This window comes from Argopecten irradians, chromosome 3 (genome assembly GCF_041381155.1).
Source record: "Argopecten irradians isolate NY chromosome 3, Ai_NY, whole genome shotgun sequence".
Taxonomy (NCBI): Eukaryota; Metazoa; Mollusca; class Bivalvia; order Pectinida; family Pectinidae; genus Argopecten; species Argopecten irradians.
This window is the reverse complement of record NC_091136.1, coordinates 33,267,412-33,283,992: the sequence shown is the minus strand read 5'-3', so window position 1 is coordinate 33,283,992 and position 16,581 is coordinate 33,267,412. Positions and strand designations below refer to the sequence as shown.

At 34.1% G+C, this 16,581-nt stretch overlaps 2 protein-coding genes across 2 annotated transcripts in view; both read left to right on the top strand.

Annotated features, from left to right (window-relative positions):
• Window positions 1-6,446, top strand: part of LOC138318306 (anaphase-promoting complex subunit 1-like) — a 33,574-nt gene extending 27,128 nt beyond the window's left edge. Inside the window, exons 40-52 of the mRNA XM_069260525.1 lie at window positions 226-339; window positions 588-733; window positions 1,086-1,172; window positions 1,618-1,735; window positions 2,004-2,081; window positions 2,320-2,387; window positions 2,503-2,578; window positions 3,154-3,216; window positions 3,518-3,598; window positions 4,148-4,243; window positions 4,409-4,595; window positions 4,780-4,911; window positions 5,102-6,446. Of these exons, the coding sequence (XP_069116626.1) occupies window positions 226-339; window positions 588-733; window positions 1,086-1,172; window positions 1,618-1,735; window positions 2,004-2,081; window positions 2,320-2,387; window positions 2,503-2,578; window positions 3,154-3,216; window positions 3,518-3,598; window positions 4,148-4,243; window positions 4,409-4,595; window positions 4,780-4,911; window positions 5,102-5,196 (1,341 nt within the window). The 3' untranslated portion in view covers window positions 5,197-6,446. The remainder of the gene's footprint in view (window positions 1-225; window positions 340-587; window positions 734-1,085; window positions 1,173-1,617; window positions 1,736-2,003; window positions 2,082-2,319; window positions 2,388-2,502; window positions 2,579-3,153; window positions 3,217-3,517; window positions 3,599-4,147; window positions 4,244-4,408; window positions 4,596-4,779; window positions 4,912-5,101) is intronic.
• Window positions 6,447-12,885: 6,439 nt separating this feature from the next.
• Window positions 12,886-16,581, top strand: part of LOC138318305 (uncharacterized) — a 29,395-nt gene continuing 25,699 nt past the window's right edge. Inside the window, exon 1 of the transcript XR_011207868.1 lies at window positions 12,886-12,900. The gene's annotated coding sequence lies outside the window, so the exon portion shown is untranslated. The remainder of the gene's footprint in view (window positions 12,901-16,581) is intronic.

The following is a 16,581-nucleotide window of genomic DNA, read 5'->3' as shown; positions in this document are numbered from 1 at the left end:
TGATACTTTGATAAGACATTTCTCTAGTGATATATGGAATCATAGCAAGGTCCTAATATTGATTCATCAGCTTTAGATTTAATTCTGGAAAGTGCTAATATATCCATCTAAATCTTTCATTGATATTGAATTGATTAATAAAGAATGTCATTCCTTTGTCAATCTAATTTGGTCTCCATTGTTATGTTCACATACTTAAAACCTTGGCCTCTGATGTGTTTGTAGAAAGAGTGTATGCGTATGTCCCTGGAGATTGTATCTTGTCCCAGCCACGTAGAACAGGCAGGGAAAATCACTGTTGAGAACACGATGATGTCCATACTTCTGGCATTGGCTATGGTAGGTATTCTGCTCCAACTCTGGCGACAGAACTGTGGCTTTATAAATAGACATGTAGCATGTTACAGTGCTCTGATACCAGTCTTAGTTCAACAGAGCAAAAGCAATAATTTTATTTTTACTGTAGGCTACTTTATTATTACGAGATACTAATTTTTATATAATTTTGCAAGAGAGATCAGACGTGAATTCAAATGTTTTGTGAATAATGAAATATTAAGGCATTTAACCAAGAATTTTTGTTGCAGGTGATGTCAGGCACAGGTAATCTAGAAATCCTACGAATGTGTCGTATGTTACGGGCTCGTGTTGGGCCCCACAGTATGGGGGTGATGTACGGCTCACACATGGCTATCAGCATGTCTCTGGGGCTGCTCTTCCTGGGTGGGGGAAGGTAAGTCTAATACTAATGCTAGTCTAAAGATACATAATTTAAAGCTGAAATGTCAAGTATTAAGGGATGTTTTCACAATCTTACTCTTTGAAATATTTCAGTGAGTTTCTCCAGAATCATAATACAATTAAACAGAGAAAAAATGGGATTGTGTTAAGATTAAATTTAAACCATTTTGAAGATATCTGCTTCATTGAATTCATGTCCAAATGTATCTTTCATTTACTCACTAAAGATCATGTCATAGTGTGTATCTGTGATGCTATAAAGTATTTCGTAGCATTACAGATATTTGGAATTAAAACTCTTTTGAAGACATTTTCTATATTGCTTGTTCCAATGTATGTTTCAGGTACTCGCTGAAGACCACATCAGACTGTATAGCTGTGATGCTGTGTGCTTTCTATCCTAAGTTCCCAATACACAGTAACGACAACAGGTCAGCTTTCATCCTTGAATAGCTTGAACATTTGTCATAATTATGTGTACCATAATGGCTTCAGATTTGTATGTTAGAAAAAAATACAAATTAAGGGATTGGTTGATATTTGACAAAAGCATCAGAATCTCTCGGTTATAATTTGAATGTATTGTTAGTGCTTCTCTTCTAGAGACTGCATACTGTGAATATGCTGTTAAATTATGTAAGATTGTAGGCATTGAGAAATTATGAAAGTAAATCTCTGTGAAAGTGTTTCAAATACACGTACAGTAGAACCAAAGAGATAAAGAAATTAAATCGTGAAGTCTTATTGCATGAAAACACAAAAGTCAGCAAAAATATGTCATAGTAAAAATGAGTTGATTTACAGTATATGACAAATTCTATTGTGTGACAATTGACACTAGAATTTAGTGATTATAAGATATTTGTTATGTTAAAGGTACCATCTGCAGGCTTTACGCCACCTGTATGTGATGGCAGCAGATCCTCGTCTGGTCCTCCCTCGGGACGTCGACACAGGACACCCCTGTTATGTTCCAATGGAGGTCAAATTTAAGGTGGGTGACTGTAATAGTTTATTTTGGTGTAAAGAGAAATTTGCAAACAGGTTTATGTTCTCAGAATATGAAAAACAAATGCAATCCTGCCCCTTCATCTTGTTTTGATATACATGTATTGACGGAGGCATATACAGAGATTTCTAGCTTCTTTGAATTGGAATATCTTCATATTTGCAATTTACATTTGATATTTGTGAATGCATTAGATGGGTAATATTATCTTGCTATTATATGGTCTTCAAAGTTAAAATTTGCTTGTTTTCAGGATTCAGATGTGTACAGAAATGTATCCTTCAATACATCAGCACCCTGTCTTTTACCAGAAATGGATGTCATAGAAGAGGTAAGCATGTGATCTATGTGAATTTATCTACATGTACATATTGTCAGTATGTGTGAAAAACCTGACTTTGGGATCACAAAACAATAGTAGACTTAAGATTTTGCTATCATGATAAGTTTTTGCTCAGCTAATCAAAAAAAGGTCACAAGTTTTTATCATTCAGTCGCATAGTCTTAAATGAAAGGTAGAGTGGGTTATTAGTTAGCCATTTGCTTGCAGTTCTATTTCTTTTTTGTAGGTGAAGATAACTGGACCACGATACTGGCCTATTACATTCCATCTCAACAAGAACTGGAACAACTTACAGTAAGTTTGATAGTGGTATTATCAGTGCATTTGTGTCAGTCACTTGAAAGGTCGATTTTAAAGTCAAATATCCATCAAGTTTTGGAAATATCAAATCTACTGCATTATATTTCAGACTGGTGTTACAAAACAACGGCACACTGTATGTGAAACAGCGAGCAGGCCACTTATCGTATGTGGAAGATCCAAAGGTATTCACCAAAAGCAACATAAACAAATGATATATGACTTCTATAGAATACGATTTAGATTCATTCAAATGCTATGAACTTTTATATTTAATCATACTATGCATTCCATTTGCATATTCATGCCAGTTGTGTCAAAATGAATTTGCTGTATCTCAAATGGAATGTGACATACCAGCAGAACTGTACTGGTACAAGTGGTTCGTTTTAGAAGCGTACCACTTGTACTCAATATGGCGAACCCAAGATTTTTCATTTGTCATCAAAATGTTTTCTTTGTTGAAAACAAGACATTTTTGAAGTGTATCTTTCATAGGCGTACCGCTATCAAGGAAAAATCCAAATGCATTCTATTATGAGGTGCCGTATCGTATCAATTTAGTACAACTGGTGTTAATCTGCAAAAGGAACATCGTAAGCTTACGACAGATAGTCATAGTTCAGCACTTTGTGTCAAAATAATCATGTACATGTAACATTTGAAATGCATTATGATATATGTGATTTTGTCATGAACCAGTTAAGTACATGTATCTGATTTGTCAAAAAACATTTCATTGTGCTTGTTGTTGAGTTAGGGTTACAGAAGTATGTTGGCCAAATCCTTGACCAGTGACCACTCCAGCCATTCCTCAGTAAAGGTAGGTGTACATAAATAGAAGGGTAATAGATGATCTATTAATTATCTCGGATATAGATTTCTGGACACTTTCTGTGACTTGAAAAATTATAAAATTTAAGTTTCTCATTAGAAAACTGTCTTTTTGTTTAATCCATAGTTTCCATGATTTACAATATTTTGTTATATGTACAGTTCAACAAATGGGGTTGTGAAATATTTTGTTATATGTACAGTTCAACAAATGGGGTTGTGAAGGAAATTACCAAAATACTTGTTTCAGGAGTGTTTGTATTTATAAAACTTTTGATTTGTTTTTGTAGCCTGATGTTGTGAAAGCCTTCACATCTGACCCTAGACTACTAGCTCTGACAGAATACTTCCTCAATACAAAGAATATGAAGGTACATAGTATTATAAAATCTAAGAGGTTTGGAGATAAAGAATCACTTGCCTTTTACAACTCAAGAGTGCAGGGCTAGTTGTAGCATGTTGGGCACATTGAACACCTAGAAGAGACACTTTGGTCATTTGGTGACTGAAACCCAGAAATGTAAACAGAGGGTAAACTAGAGGTAGAATGTCAGATATTGTAATGTTTCAACCATTGTAGCAACTCTATGAGTACAGTGGACTCTCGAACAGTGAACAGTTGTATCCTCAGACAAAACTACCCAGATTGCAAAATTTTCTGGACTGCGTAAATCATTTTACTTTGTCAAAAATAAAATTGGCTCCATGCTGTTTCTGTTCAGATTTTCGGGACTATTAAGGCTTCCAGATTATCACACAAACACTGTACACCCTAATACCTGGTAATTGATTGTTTAGATCAGGATTTACTCAGCATTAGGAAGTGATTAACATTAACCCAATTATATCCTTCCTGTATTTTCTCTTTGACAGTTCTTCATTAAATCTATATTCTAATTTCTTTCTTTGTTTGTCAACAGGATGTAGATTTCCTTCAGATCCTGTCCTCCATTGTGTACGAGTGTGTGACAAAAGAAAAACCAGAATCAATTCCTTCTTATGTAGATCTTCACCAGGTAATGCTAACAGTCCATTTTCCTACCAATAAATGATTTTCATGATATTTACATAAACATGTAATTTTGGGATTTTGACATCAATTTACCCATGCAAACTATTGAAATCAATACTGCTCATCAGATTTTTTAAAATTACAATTGTTAAAATAACTTGTATTTCAGTCCCTGGACCGAACAGAGTTTGGGATGAGGACAGCTGGAGTGTGTCAGCTAAAACTCGTCCTCAGTTACTATGGCAGCAGGTTCTGTCTGGGGGAGAGGGACGCCACCTCAGAACAGTTGCTTAAGCTGGAATTCCTCATGGCACTCAAATCAAAGCTGGAAAACATTCTGGACAGATGGCAAACAGGTGAGTTATTCTACCAGGGTAGTATAACACCATGTTAACCTCGGTAAAGGTCCATAATTGATATTTAGCAGCCAAAATGTTAAACGCAATATGTATACTGTACATGATATCATTATGCTACAGCTAGAAAAAAAAGAAGATAAAACGACATGATTGATAAACTAACCATACATTTATATTGTAGCCAACATGGACTTGTTAGTGAAGTACCTCCAGGGAGAAGTGCTGAAAGGCCAAGAGACATCTCAGCTCTCCGCCTATCTGGCCTGGTTTGAGATACCTACCCCAGCACAGATCTCCAAAGTCATCGTTGAAGGTAGCATTTAGTTTTCTATTTCAGTATTTAGATGTTTAGTAATAACATTGTTTTTAGATGTTTTAAAAAAGTACATACAATTCCCTCAATAATTTATATGTTTTCCTGTGATTGATAAATAAAGGAAAAATATATGAAATTACTTGAATATGCCATCTTTTTATAATTGCGTTAATTTCTGACCCAACAGGTGCCCCTACACTACCTGTACTGTGTGCCAACCTTCCCCAACTGTCCGTGGGGACCGTGATGAGGATCCTCACCGCCTGGCAGGCAGCTGTGTGATATGTCTAGATAATCACAGGATTATCAAATACACAGTAGCCGGTCGTAAGGTCGCATAGAATCATGTGATTGTTAGGTCAACTCTGTGACACAACGAGGCCGTCATGTCACCTATAAGGAAATAGCATGTTGATGGAAGGATGGTATCAGGTTATATTCCTCTAAGAAGTTTAGCACCATGTGATATATGTGAAGAAGCTATGTGTCATGTATGGTTCCTACAAGAAGAATGACATTACTCACTTCCTGCTTAATGTTTGAAGTCGTAAAACATTACAGCATAGTGTATGCTATCATGTAACTTCAATTTGGTTGTTGCATGATATTGCCATTAGTAAAGTGTGATGCATATGTATAGTCTTGTTACTGGAGTACCTGGAGACATGTTATGGATGTTGGAAATGACTAAGATATGTAGAGAAGTGGTAGTGACCTGTTAGGTAAAGCTAGGAGACTCTTGTCATGTGTTATAGCTTTGTAGGCAGCTTCCACGTACAGAGTGACAGTGGTGTTCATCACAGAACACAATGAGGGTGGCGGAAACATATAGCTGCTGTGTCCAACCAAAAGGCAGCCTAAACAAGGAGACTAAATACCATAGGATATACTCAATATTCTATAAAGTATACACAAAAACCTAGGGTAGAGATGATGTCAGTGTCTACTCTTATTCTTCATTTCCTCACCATGAAAAGTAGAGGGCATTATAGCATTACCCATCCATGTCCGTCCCGTCCTTTTTGATTCTGTTTTGATATTTGGAGACGGGAAGAAACTTAACTTGGTACCATAGATATAATGATTTATATTTTTAAGATGCACTTGGTTGCACTTTGATATCAAAATTGCAGTAGTGACCAAGGGTTTCTTTAAGTTGAAGACGTTTTAGTTTTCAGCTAACGCAAACATACTGTTTCCTTCTCATGGAAATTAAAGTAACCGATAGTAACCAATGTAGGTAGACAGAGTTAATACATTGAAGCATAAGTCTAGGCTCTAAATATGAGATGTGATATTGATATTGTTGCATGTATCATCAAAAAAAATTTTATGGTTGTATTAGACTTCTCCGAGCTTGTTAAATCATGAATGAAATACACCGAACCCTTGTTAGTTTCATTATGAATGAAATACCACCGATACATAATGAGGAGGGGGATAGATTATCTGTGTCATCTATAACTCTGTTTAACAGAGTGTAATTATGATCTTCTTATATTTATGAAATAAACAATTTATATTGAAATATTTGTTGATTACGTCTTATTTTCTGTTATAGTGAAGAGGATTGCCTGTTGACATCGATGTAAGGAATAAACATAAGAGCTTGATCTGGTCAGCTTGAACATATCTAATGCAAAGACTGTATTTGTAATGTTCTGTTTATCTTCATAACGCAATACACTGCCCTCCAAAAGTTCTGTTACATATGTTAAAATTTGCTGGCAATTTATCTCTGAAAAAACTCTCAAAAATGAATGAGTTAGAGAATGTAAATAAGATAATAAATAACAAAAGTGTTTATGTATTTCTGTACTTTATGTATATTTGTAAAACTGCTCATCTAACAGAACTTTTGGAGGGCAGTGTACTTTCTTCAAATACTCAGATGACTTTAGCACATTTTACCATGTGGAGTGACCATGCCCAAAAGAAATCTTTATAAACCCAAAATTTATATTGACCAAGGAAATGACATATAAAATATATTATTGATTACTTGACTCAGAACCTGTGACCTTTTTGTCTATAACAATCAATATTTTAACTTCAAATCTTGATCCTATGTCCTCTCTATCATACTATATACAGTGACCCTGAAAATTTTAAAAGGCCACAGTTGTCTATTTTTTTATCCAGACACTAGAATCTGTTGATAAGTTACCCAAATACTGGTACCTTCATTATCCAACTCTTGACAACAAGACCCCCAACATATGACTATGACATAAACTTTACTTACCTCTTTCATCTTCTGTCCTTGTTGAAGACCGATTTGGTTTGAAGCGTAATAAACATAACATTCCTGTGGCTGAGGAACACCAGGTGAGGTTGATTATGCTGAACGTTCAACATTAAAATGTAACAGCTAAGGTCATTTAGTAAGGACGGCTGTCCATGAATTGTTACATATGGTAAGTATTGTACAATTTAAAAGTTTCATAAAAGGAAAATGTCTTGGTTTCTAATATTCACAGAAAAAAAGGGGGAACAATAATCGAACTCAAATGCATTCCAGCATTTTATAATCACTTTGTAGTAATAGATTTCACTAGGTTCTGCCTATTTCAATGATAATCTTCATTTCGACATAATCCACTAAAACCAGATGTGTATACATGTCGACTGGTGTGGTAAAACTGTACAATAACATTGTGAATGCATGTAATACTAACATATCAATCTAGATCCACTCTGACACATCAAGTTTGACAATAGCTCTGCCACCAACTAACAAGGGTTAAACTTAAACATTGTAAAAAAATCATCATAAGTGCATTGACCGCATACAAGTAGAATTAATTTTCTAAAATATTCAGGTGATTGTGAATATATCTTAAAGGATGCCAAAAAGCGATGCTTAAATAAGACAGAGACTGATATAACTGATAAGTAATAGAACACGACTAAATACAAACAAAATGTAAATGAAAAAATAGTGGTCGATATATCACACAAAAATATTCATATTCTAGGTCTAAGATAAATGACGGTTAATAAAATGTGTTTTGCTTCAATATTGTTACCAAAATTTGATGACAAAAGAAAAATGTCATCAGAAATTATACAAAATGCAGCAGGATTCGATGTGTAGAATCTTTTAGATCAGGATTTACTAGTAACGACATAACTGGTTTGTTGTGATTGTATTCGTTTGTTTGTTTGATTAATTAACGTCCTATTAACAGTCAGGGTCATGTAAGGACGACCTTCCATGTATGCGGCGTGTAGCGTGTGTGTAGTGTGTGGTGGGTGTTTTGGGAGACTGTGGTATGTTCGTGTTGTGTCTTCTTGTATAGTGGAACTGTTGCCTTTTTTATAGTGCTATATCACTGAAGCATTTACATATCCTTTTCTGGTAAAAAGTTCAGGTACCATGGAATAATTCCAAAAGTCGGCGGGGGTAGGTCATCGCATTATATAATAAGGTGTTTTATTTTTACACAAACGTTTTTGATTTTTGTTGTTGTTGGTATTTTTTTTGTGGGAGAACAGGGGTTGCAATATAGATCTGCATACCATTTACATGGACAGCTTCACCATCGATACTCCAGGGGTTACTTTCAATGTCGGTGGATGTTTTAACTACAGTGATGGTAATGTCTGGAGTATATAATTTACATGTAGATCCAAAACGTTACGTACATGTAGTCTATATTGTTTGGCGACTATATATACAATGTATTCGAATCTTCAATAACTCATTACCAGGTGGGGATGTCGACAAGCTTCAATGACTCATTACCAGGTGGGGATGTCGACAAGCTACATGTAGTTTTTCAGACGTCTCAGATCAAAATTCGGTAAGAAATCGTAGATCTACTAAGCCATGGTGTATAGACAGAAATATATTATTAGTTATACAGTTTTTGGTATAGAGTAAATTGTCTGATTTTTACCGATTTTTGTCAATGTATTGTATACGTTGTCCCAAGGAGTGGATGTGGACCAGGCTAAACATCTGGAATTTAAGCATATTGTATCTAAATCTCTGGCCCAATCATTACAGCATTGTAACAGTGTCATGAGCGAAATAGTTCAATAGATTGATAATGGCTCGGACCACCTAAGTCTCCGTGACTGGGACGTACAATAACATCTACTCGTGTCTCTTCAGTATATAGTCTATGTCCTTGGTAAACATCAGCCATTGACAAGTTTGCTGCATACAAGTTATGTATATCGAAGCATAGATAATACTAGTATAACGTTAATAAATATTTATCTAATTTTAAACATCTTTTACATTGACTTTATCTCTAGGCTAGTCCAGATACTGGTTTTAATCCGGCAAAATTGCAAAAGAATTTATTTTTAGTACAATCGAAAGAAAAACGTTTTATGAATTATATGTAAAAAGTCCCAAAAGAATCTATAATGGGAAAGTTTTAAAACTTATTGTCAAAGTTTTCCTAATTTCGTTTATTTTACATGTTGTGTAGCGTCCTCCATACATGTGAAATGGTGAACTTCCGGTTACGACGACACGACAAGCCACTGTCTCTTGAAACGATTGTAATGCAACTAAACACTATAAATCACATCTTGATTATCATAGTAAGTCTATGGCGTGCCGAACGTTGCAAAATTCAATAAGTAAAAACATTTGTGCGAAAAAATGTGTTTGTAATATATCGTTATATGTGTTCATTATTTTTAAAAATATTTGTGTATTTTTTTTATATTTGAGTGTGAAAAAAATGGTTTGTGTGTAAAACTATATATTTGTGTGTGGTTTTGTTTTATATTTGTGTGTGAACAAAATTTCTTTGTGTGTGTGAAAAATACATTTGAGTGTAATTTTTTATATTTGTATGTGCAAAAATGGTTTGTGTTTAAAAGATATATTTGTGTGTATTATTTTATGTTTGTGTGTGAAAATCACACAGAAATATATATATTTTACACACAAATATATTTTTCACACACACAAAGAAATTATTGAACAAATTTTTTTTTACATATATAAATATTTAAAAAAAAATATACACAAACATTTATTGTTTTTACACGCAAATTAAACATATTGAACACATATAACGATATGCGGCGTATTAGGGCCACTATATAATTTAATTTATCTTGTACGTACAAGTTATTATCTTGTACGTACAACTTAGTATCTTGTACGTACAAGTTAGTATCTTGTACGTACAAGATAGCATCTTGTACGTACAACTTAGTATCTTTGAGTTGAACTGCTGTTCTTCACCGCAGAATTGAGTCCTCCGCCTGATATTTTTCGTAATTAAAGATAGTCTGTCTACTTTTCATTGCTTCAAGCACGATCAATCACAGGTTTATTAACTTATTTGACAATATTAAAAATATAAATACATATAAATGAGGACAATGTCTTTTTCACAATCGTAATTTGAAATTGCCGGATAATGAGTTGAAACTGTACAGTCACTTGCATTATTTTGAAACTGACACTGTATAGTTCCTTTCGAGGAAACTGTATAGTCACTTGTTTTATAGATAAGATATATTTAGTGATAAAATGGATATGATACATCTCCGATGAATGATAAGTTTTATCTATTAAAAAGAGGAGAAAACAAATTGGTAATTTTCTTCAGTAATTAAAGTTAAAACTGCCTCCGAAAAAAATCCTAAGCATTATGCCCTAATTCGAATGAGTTACTGATTGCACTGACAACCAACAAAAGCAAAACAAATTATTTCATGTTTTTTTGTGTTTATTAGACATATATACACACATCAATTATTGTCCAAATGATGACCATAGTTATTACTCCATTATAAACATTTACATGTATATGTTCGGAAACTTATCAAAGCATCACAACTCCACAAAATGTCGCAAGGTATTCTTTTTTTTTCCATTTGGCTTAAACAAAGGGTACGTAATATACGTATAGCTTCATGCGATGCCATTGTGACAGTAAACCAGTCACAGCCTTTAATACCGAGAGTTTCAACATTATACTATCTTGTACGTACAAGATAATAACTTGTACGTACAAGATACTATCTTGTACGTACAAGATACTAAGTTGTACGTACAAGATAATAACTTGTACGTACAAGATACTAACTTTTACGTACAAGATACTATATTTTACGTACAAGATACTAACTTGTACATACAAGATACTAAGTTGTACGTACAAGATACCAAGTTGTACGTACAAGATACTAAGTTGTACGTTCAAGATAATAACTTGTACGTACAAGATACTAAGTTGTGCGTACAAGATACTAACTTGTACGTACAAGATACTATCTTGTACGTACAAGATACTAAGTTGTACGTACAAGATATTAACTTGTACGTACAAGATAATAACTTGTACGTACAAGATAATAACTTGTACGTACAAGATATTAAGTTGTACGTACAGGATATTAACTTGTACGTACAAGATATTAACTTGTACGTAAAAGATAATAACTTGTACGTACAAGATAAATAAAATTTTGTAGTGGCCCTAATACGCCGCCGACATTGATCAATTACAAAACAATTTTTTTCTTTACTCATTTTGTTTTACTTATTGAATTTTACAACGTTCGGCACGCCATATAAGTCAGTATCAACTGTTTATATGTGCAAGTACGACAGCTATGACTTTAAACGGTGATTATTACTCTCGAGTGGAAACAATTTTTAAAAAATCGTCTGCTTCGACCGAGTGATGCCGCTTGAGCACTATCAAAACAAAATAAATTAGGGCCTACTGACTTAGATATAGTAAGTTTGTTAAATTAAATCAGTGAATGGTTATAACGAAATTAAATCATACATTGATGAAATTGTGTCGCGATATGTTTATTTCTGGCGGTTTTGAAAAGTAAACATTGAACAAAGTTGTTGGTCACAGCCATAGAAATATTGTATGGAAGCCTGTGGTTGCCGTTCCTTGCCGTTTTTAGTTTTTGCGTACTTTATTTGCAAGATCAAATTACACTTTTAAAGGACATTTATCGTTGTTTAAATATGTTTTGTTTCATTTTTATAAGATGTAATTGATAAATTTTATGTTTTGATTATTTTAATGTGTATAACATGTCTCGAATTTAAAAAGAAAACAACATTTTGGCTTAATCTTTCTGACAGCACATACTTTTCTTTATTTTATTCCATAATTTGTGAGCTCGTAGGGCTTTTATCACTTAATGAAGGGTGTTGATTTTTTGTAAATATAGACATTGGCATATTATCTGTACAGGGTTTTTATATTAAAGTCATTAATATGTCATTTCATTCAATTTTTAATGTAAATTTTACCGTTTGTATGAGATTTCCGATAAAAATGTTCTGAAGATTGGATATGAAAGAGCATGTTCTCAGACACGTATAATGACTAATTTCAAGGTCATATGATTCAAAATGGCGGAGATATAACACTTCAATTGTCCTTTCGGCGATTTTCATGTAGTTGTACGGATGTGACGAGATTACATGATGTGGCAAAAGGGAGATAATCGTCACTCAAATTATACGAGTTATTCCCCATTGGTCGAAGATTTTCTTAAGAGAGGAGCATATGTGTTTTTTTGGTATTAGTAGTGAAAAAACAACATATCTGTTCATGCAGTTTCAAATCTTTATCTCAACTTGCACAGTATTTAATAGAAGAATAAACATAGTTACAAGAATATAAGTATACAATGAAGGGGAATAATTCTTCATAAATTGAAAACAAAATGACCTCCTTTTGACTGTTATACATGTATTATAATCTTGTAACACCCATACAACCTATATAACCAACAAATTTCATTTCTTGTTTTTTTGGAAATCACTTTTTTATCAGAATTGTGTCATTCATAGGATAGTCATCATACATTGTTTATTATTTGACTTACTTACAGATCATAGGTATCAACTAACCTAATGTCATTTCTTAATTAACATACATGTATTACTGTATTTCAGACGGCCAGACAAGATCACATTATTACGAGGAAACCATGAAAGTAGACGACAAATTACACAAATCTATGGGTTTTATGGTGAGTACAAACAACACATCTGTGACATAATACATTATAGTAAATAAAACAACAAGAAACTGTGAGTATACCAAGTGCTGATTCGAAAGTTTCGAAAATGAGTTATTCAACTTATTGTTCTTGAATCAACTTTAAATATCATAAAATAAATACGATATACCGTGAATATATTTTGTTTAACTCCCCAATTTAACACTGTACACTAAATTCAATATTTAAATGCAAAACCAATTTCTTTATTCCTTTGTTTGAGACTAACAGTTCTTCATTCACAGCATCTATAAGTGGCCTTGGCACTTTGATTATTGTGAGTGATTGAATACTTTTTAACTACTACAAGTGTGAAACCCTTCTGTGAGAAATGTTTATAAATCAGTTTTCTGTATGCAAGGTAAATTATAGACTTTACTGTGTTAATTATAAATGTTCATAAACATATGTATCTTCAGTTCTCGATTTGAAATTAGAACCGAGGATTTGTGAACTTTTCTTAAACTGTTTTACTGTAATATGTGATATTATGTTATATGTATGAAGGGTTGGTCTCAACAGTTAATACATTTATAAGGTAGCATACACAATCTTACAGATACAACGGCAGCTGAGCCTGCAGTCTTGTAATGTTTATGGAGGAGAAGGTATGAGAGATTGAATGTGTGGTATGATTAAGGTTAGATATTCGTGTTCAGTGGTTCTCCATTGCATGTATTGATGTACAGATTTGATATTTGTAAGATGTATATAATGTATAGAGGAAATAAATCATTATTATTTTAACAGTAGTTTCCAACTTTTGTTTTGGGATTAAATGAAACAAATTACTGAACAGCCAATTGTTTAATATTCAACAATGTCCGGTTGTTAAAACGGTAATTAGTTTAATTACCTATATAAATATCTTACTTCTATGGGAATTCTTTTATGTCATATAAGCGTTTAAAACTGTTTTTAAAATGTAATTTACCCGATTACCTTTTCAATACAAGAGCCCAGGATGTAGCATCAGATGGTGGATTATCCAATATTGCCTTTGTTGATGCTTCAGTATCAGTCTGTCTGTCCTTTAATAATTCTTGTTATCACTATTTCTAAGAAAGTAGGAATCTTTTATAAACTCCATATGTAGGTTTCTGTTTGTACCTTGTTATTTATATTCCATATAAGGCGGATTTTAAAAACAAGATGGCTGACAGACAGCCATCTTGGACTTTGCCATTTTAAGTTAGTTGCCAAATAGCTAGGTTCCCCTTGATTCCTGGTATTGCATATTTTATTTGGCAGCAATTGGTAAACAAAATGGCTGACAGGCAGACATTTCGGATTTTGACATTTAATGTTTGTTGCCCAACTTTCTCCAATCTCCTTAGTCCATAGTCGTACATTTAGCAAGCAATCGGAAAACAATAAGTCATCGATATTTTCTTGCAAACTTCCTTACTAGCTTTTCTGTATCACCGAATTAAACCGGAAAAGCATGAAATGAAGTCGCCATGGTAATGAGCTGGTTAACAGTTACTGCATCCTCGATACTCCAGGGGTTCCTATCTCATCGTAAAACTCGAGGCAACAGGAAAGAACTGGTAGTTTAGTCCTTTGATGTACATTTAAAGAGCCGCATAATGGTGCTCTGTGGTTGACTGTGGCTTTGAAATAGAGCGTCGCTTTCTCTGTTGTCTTCAAAGGGAGCCTTTGCAGGACTTTGATTGGTTCAGATGCTTTCCCCTGAGCTGCCTCCAGTTTTACTATGAGATAGTCCAGGGATGTAGAGATCATAAGTGATCAGAACGCCTGGAGTATCGAGGATGGGATGAAGAGATCATAAGTGATCAGAACGCCTGGAGTATCGAGGATGCAGTAACTGAAATATACATCATTTCTCAGACATGGTGGCATTGCTGCAGCACCAGTTTCACCCCAAGAGATTTATGATGCAATCTCATTGAACTTGATGATGGCATTAGAGACTGCTGAAATGAAACTAAACCTAAGACCTCAACAGATTACGTTTTGAATAAGATGTTGTCTTTGATTCTGGTTCATGTAAAGCTAAAATCTTTATATATCATACAATTAAGCTATATGAAGTATGAATATTACTTTGAAATCCCAGATTTTGGGGACATAATCAACATGTGATGTATATGATATTTGGTATAACAAGTTGTTGGTGAATTTTCGCTGTAGGCAGTCCAACCAGTTTAGTAATTGTATGCATAGACCACACACAACACGCAAGGTAATGAGTGTAAAAATTGTATAATCATGTATAGGAACACAGAAACTAATTCTACCAGGACTCCACGTCACAAACATATCAAAGGACCAAGCAGTAGGATAAATATCACTAACATTAGGCAAAGTGGTAATCCAAATTTGTAACTGAACTCCACTTCAACAAGAGGCCCATAGGGCCTAACAGTCACCTGACATATACACATTGTAATATCATAACGGGCGAACTTTTTAGAGACAATGATTTTACAAAGGGCAATAACTCCAACTTTCTGTCAAAAAGTTCCAATCTGGTTTGATAGTTTCATTATCTTCAATGAATATTACCCAAGGTTTCATGTTTACAGTCTAATACTTATGTGATTGCAAAGGGCAATAACTGTTAGTTATGAAATATCTACATGTATGATGTATTAAGCCTCGGATTACCTCGCCTGATTAGCTACAGATCAAAAGGATCTGAGAATGAGTTACAGATTATATGATTATGGACCCACCGGAGTGCCCTAAGAATATTTGTATACGTTTTAGTGGTCTAGATAAAAAACCGGTAAAAATCATACTCTACATATAGTACTATATCATACATGTAGTACTATATATGTATATACAATTGTAGTACTATGTAGATTATGATTTTTACCGGGTTTTTTTATCTTTTAGATCATGCACTGTCTGTCGTCGTGCGCCGTGCGTAAACTTTTCATTCAAACGACTTCTTCTCAATAACCGAAAGGCCCAGGGTACTGATATTTGGCCTGTAGCATGCTGTGATGAAGGGCTACCAAGTTTGTTCAAATGAATGACCTTGACCTTCATTTAAGGTCACAGGGGTCAAAAAGGCTAAAATCTTCAAACGAATTCTCCTCAAGAACCAGAAGGCCCAGGGTACTGATATTGAGCCTGTAGCATGCTGGCATAAAGGGCTACCAATTTTGTTCAAATGAATGACCTTGATCTTCATTCAAGATCACATGGGTCAAATTGGCTAAAATCCTTTAAACAACTTCTTTTCAAGAACCAGAATGCCCAGGGTACTGGTATTGGGCATGTAGCATGCTGGGATAAATGGCTATCAAGTTTGTTTAAATGAATGACCTTGACCTTCATCCAAGGTCACAAGGGTCAAATAGGCTAAAATCTTTAAATTACTTCTTTTCAAGAACCGAAAGGCACAGGGTTCTCATATTATGCCTGCCACATGCTAGGATGCAGGGCTACCAAGTTTGTTCAAATGAATGACCTTGACCTTCATTCAAGGTCACATGGATCAAATAGGCTTAAATCCTTAAACGACTTCTTAAGAATAACAAGGAGGCCTAGAGACCTGATATTGGGCCTGTGACATGCTGGGATGAAGAGCTTCCAAATTTGTTCAAATGAATGACATTGACCTTCACCCAAGGTCACAGGGGTCAAATAGGCTAAAATCTTAAAATAATTGTTTGT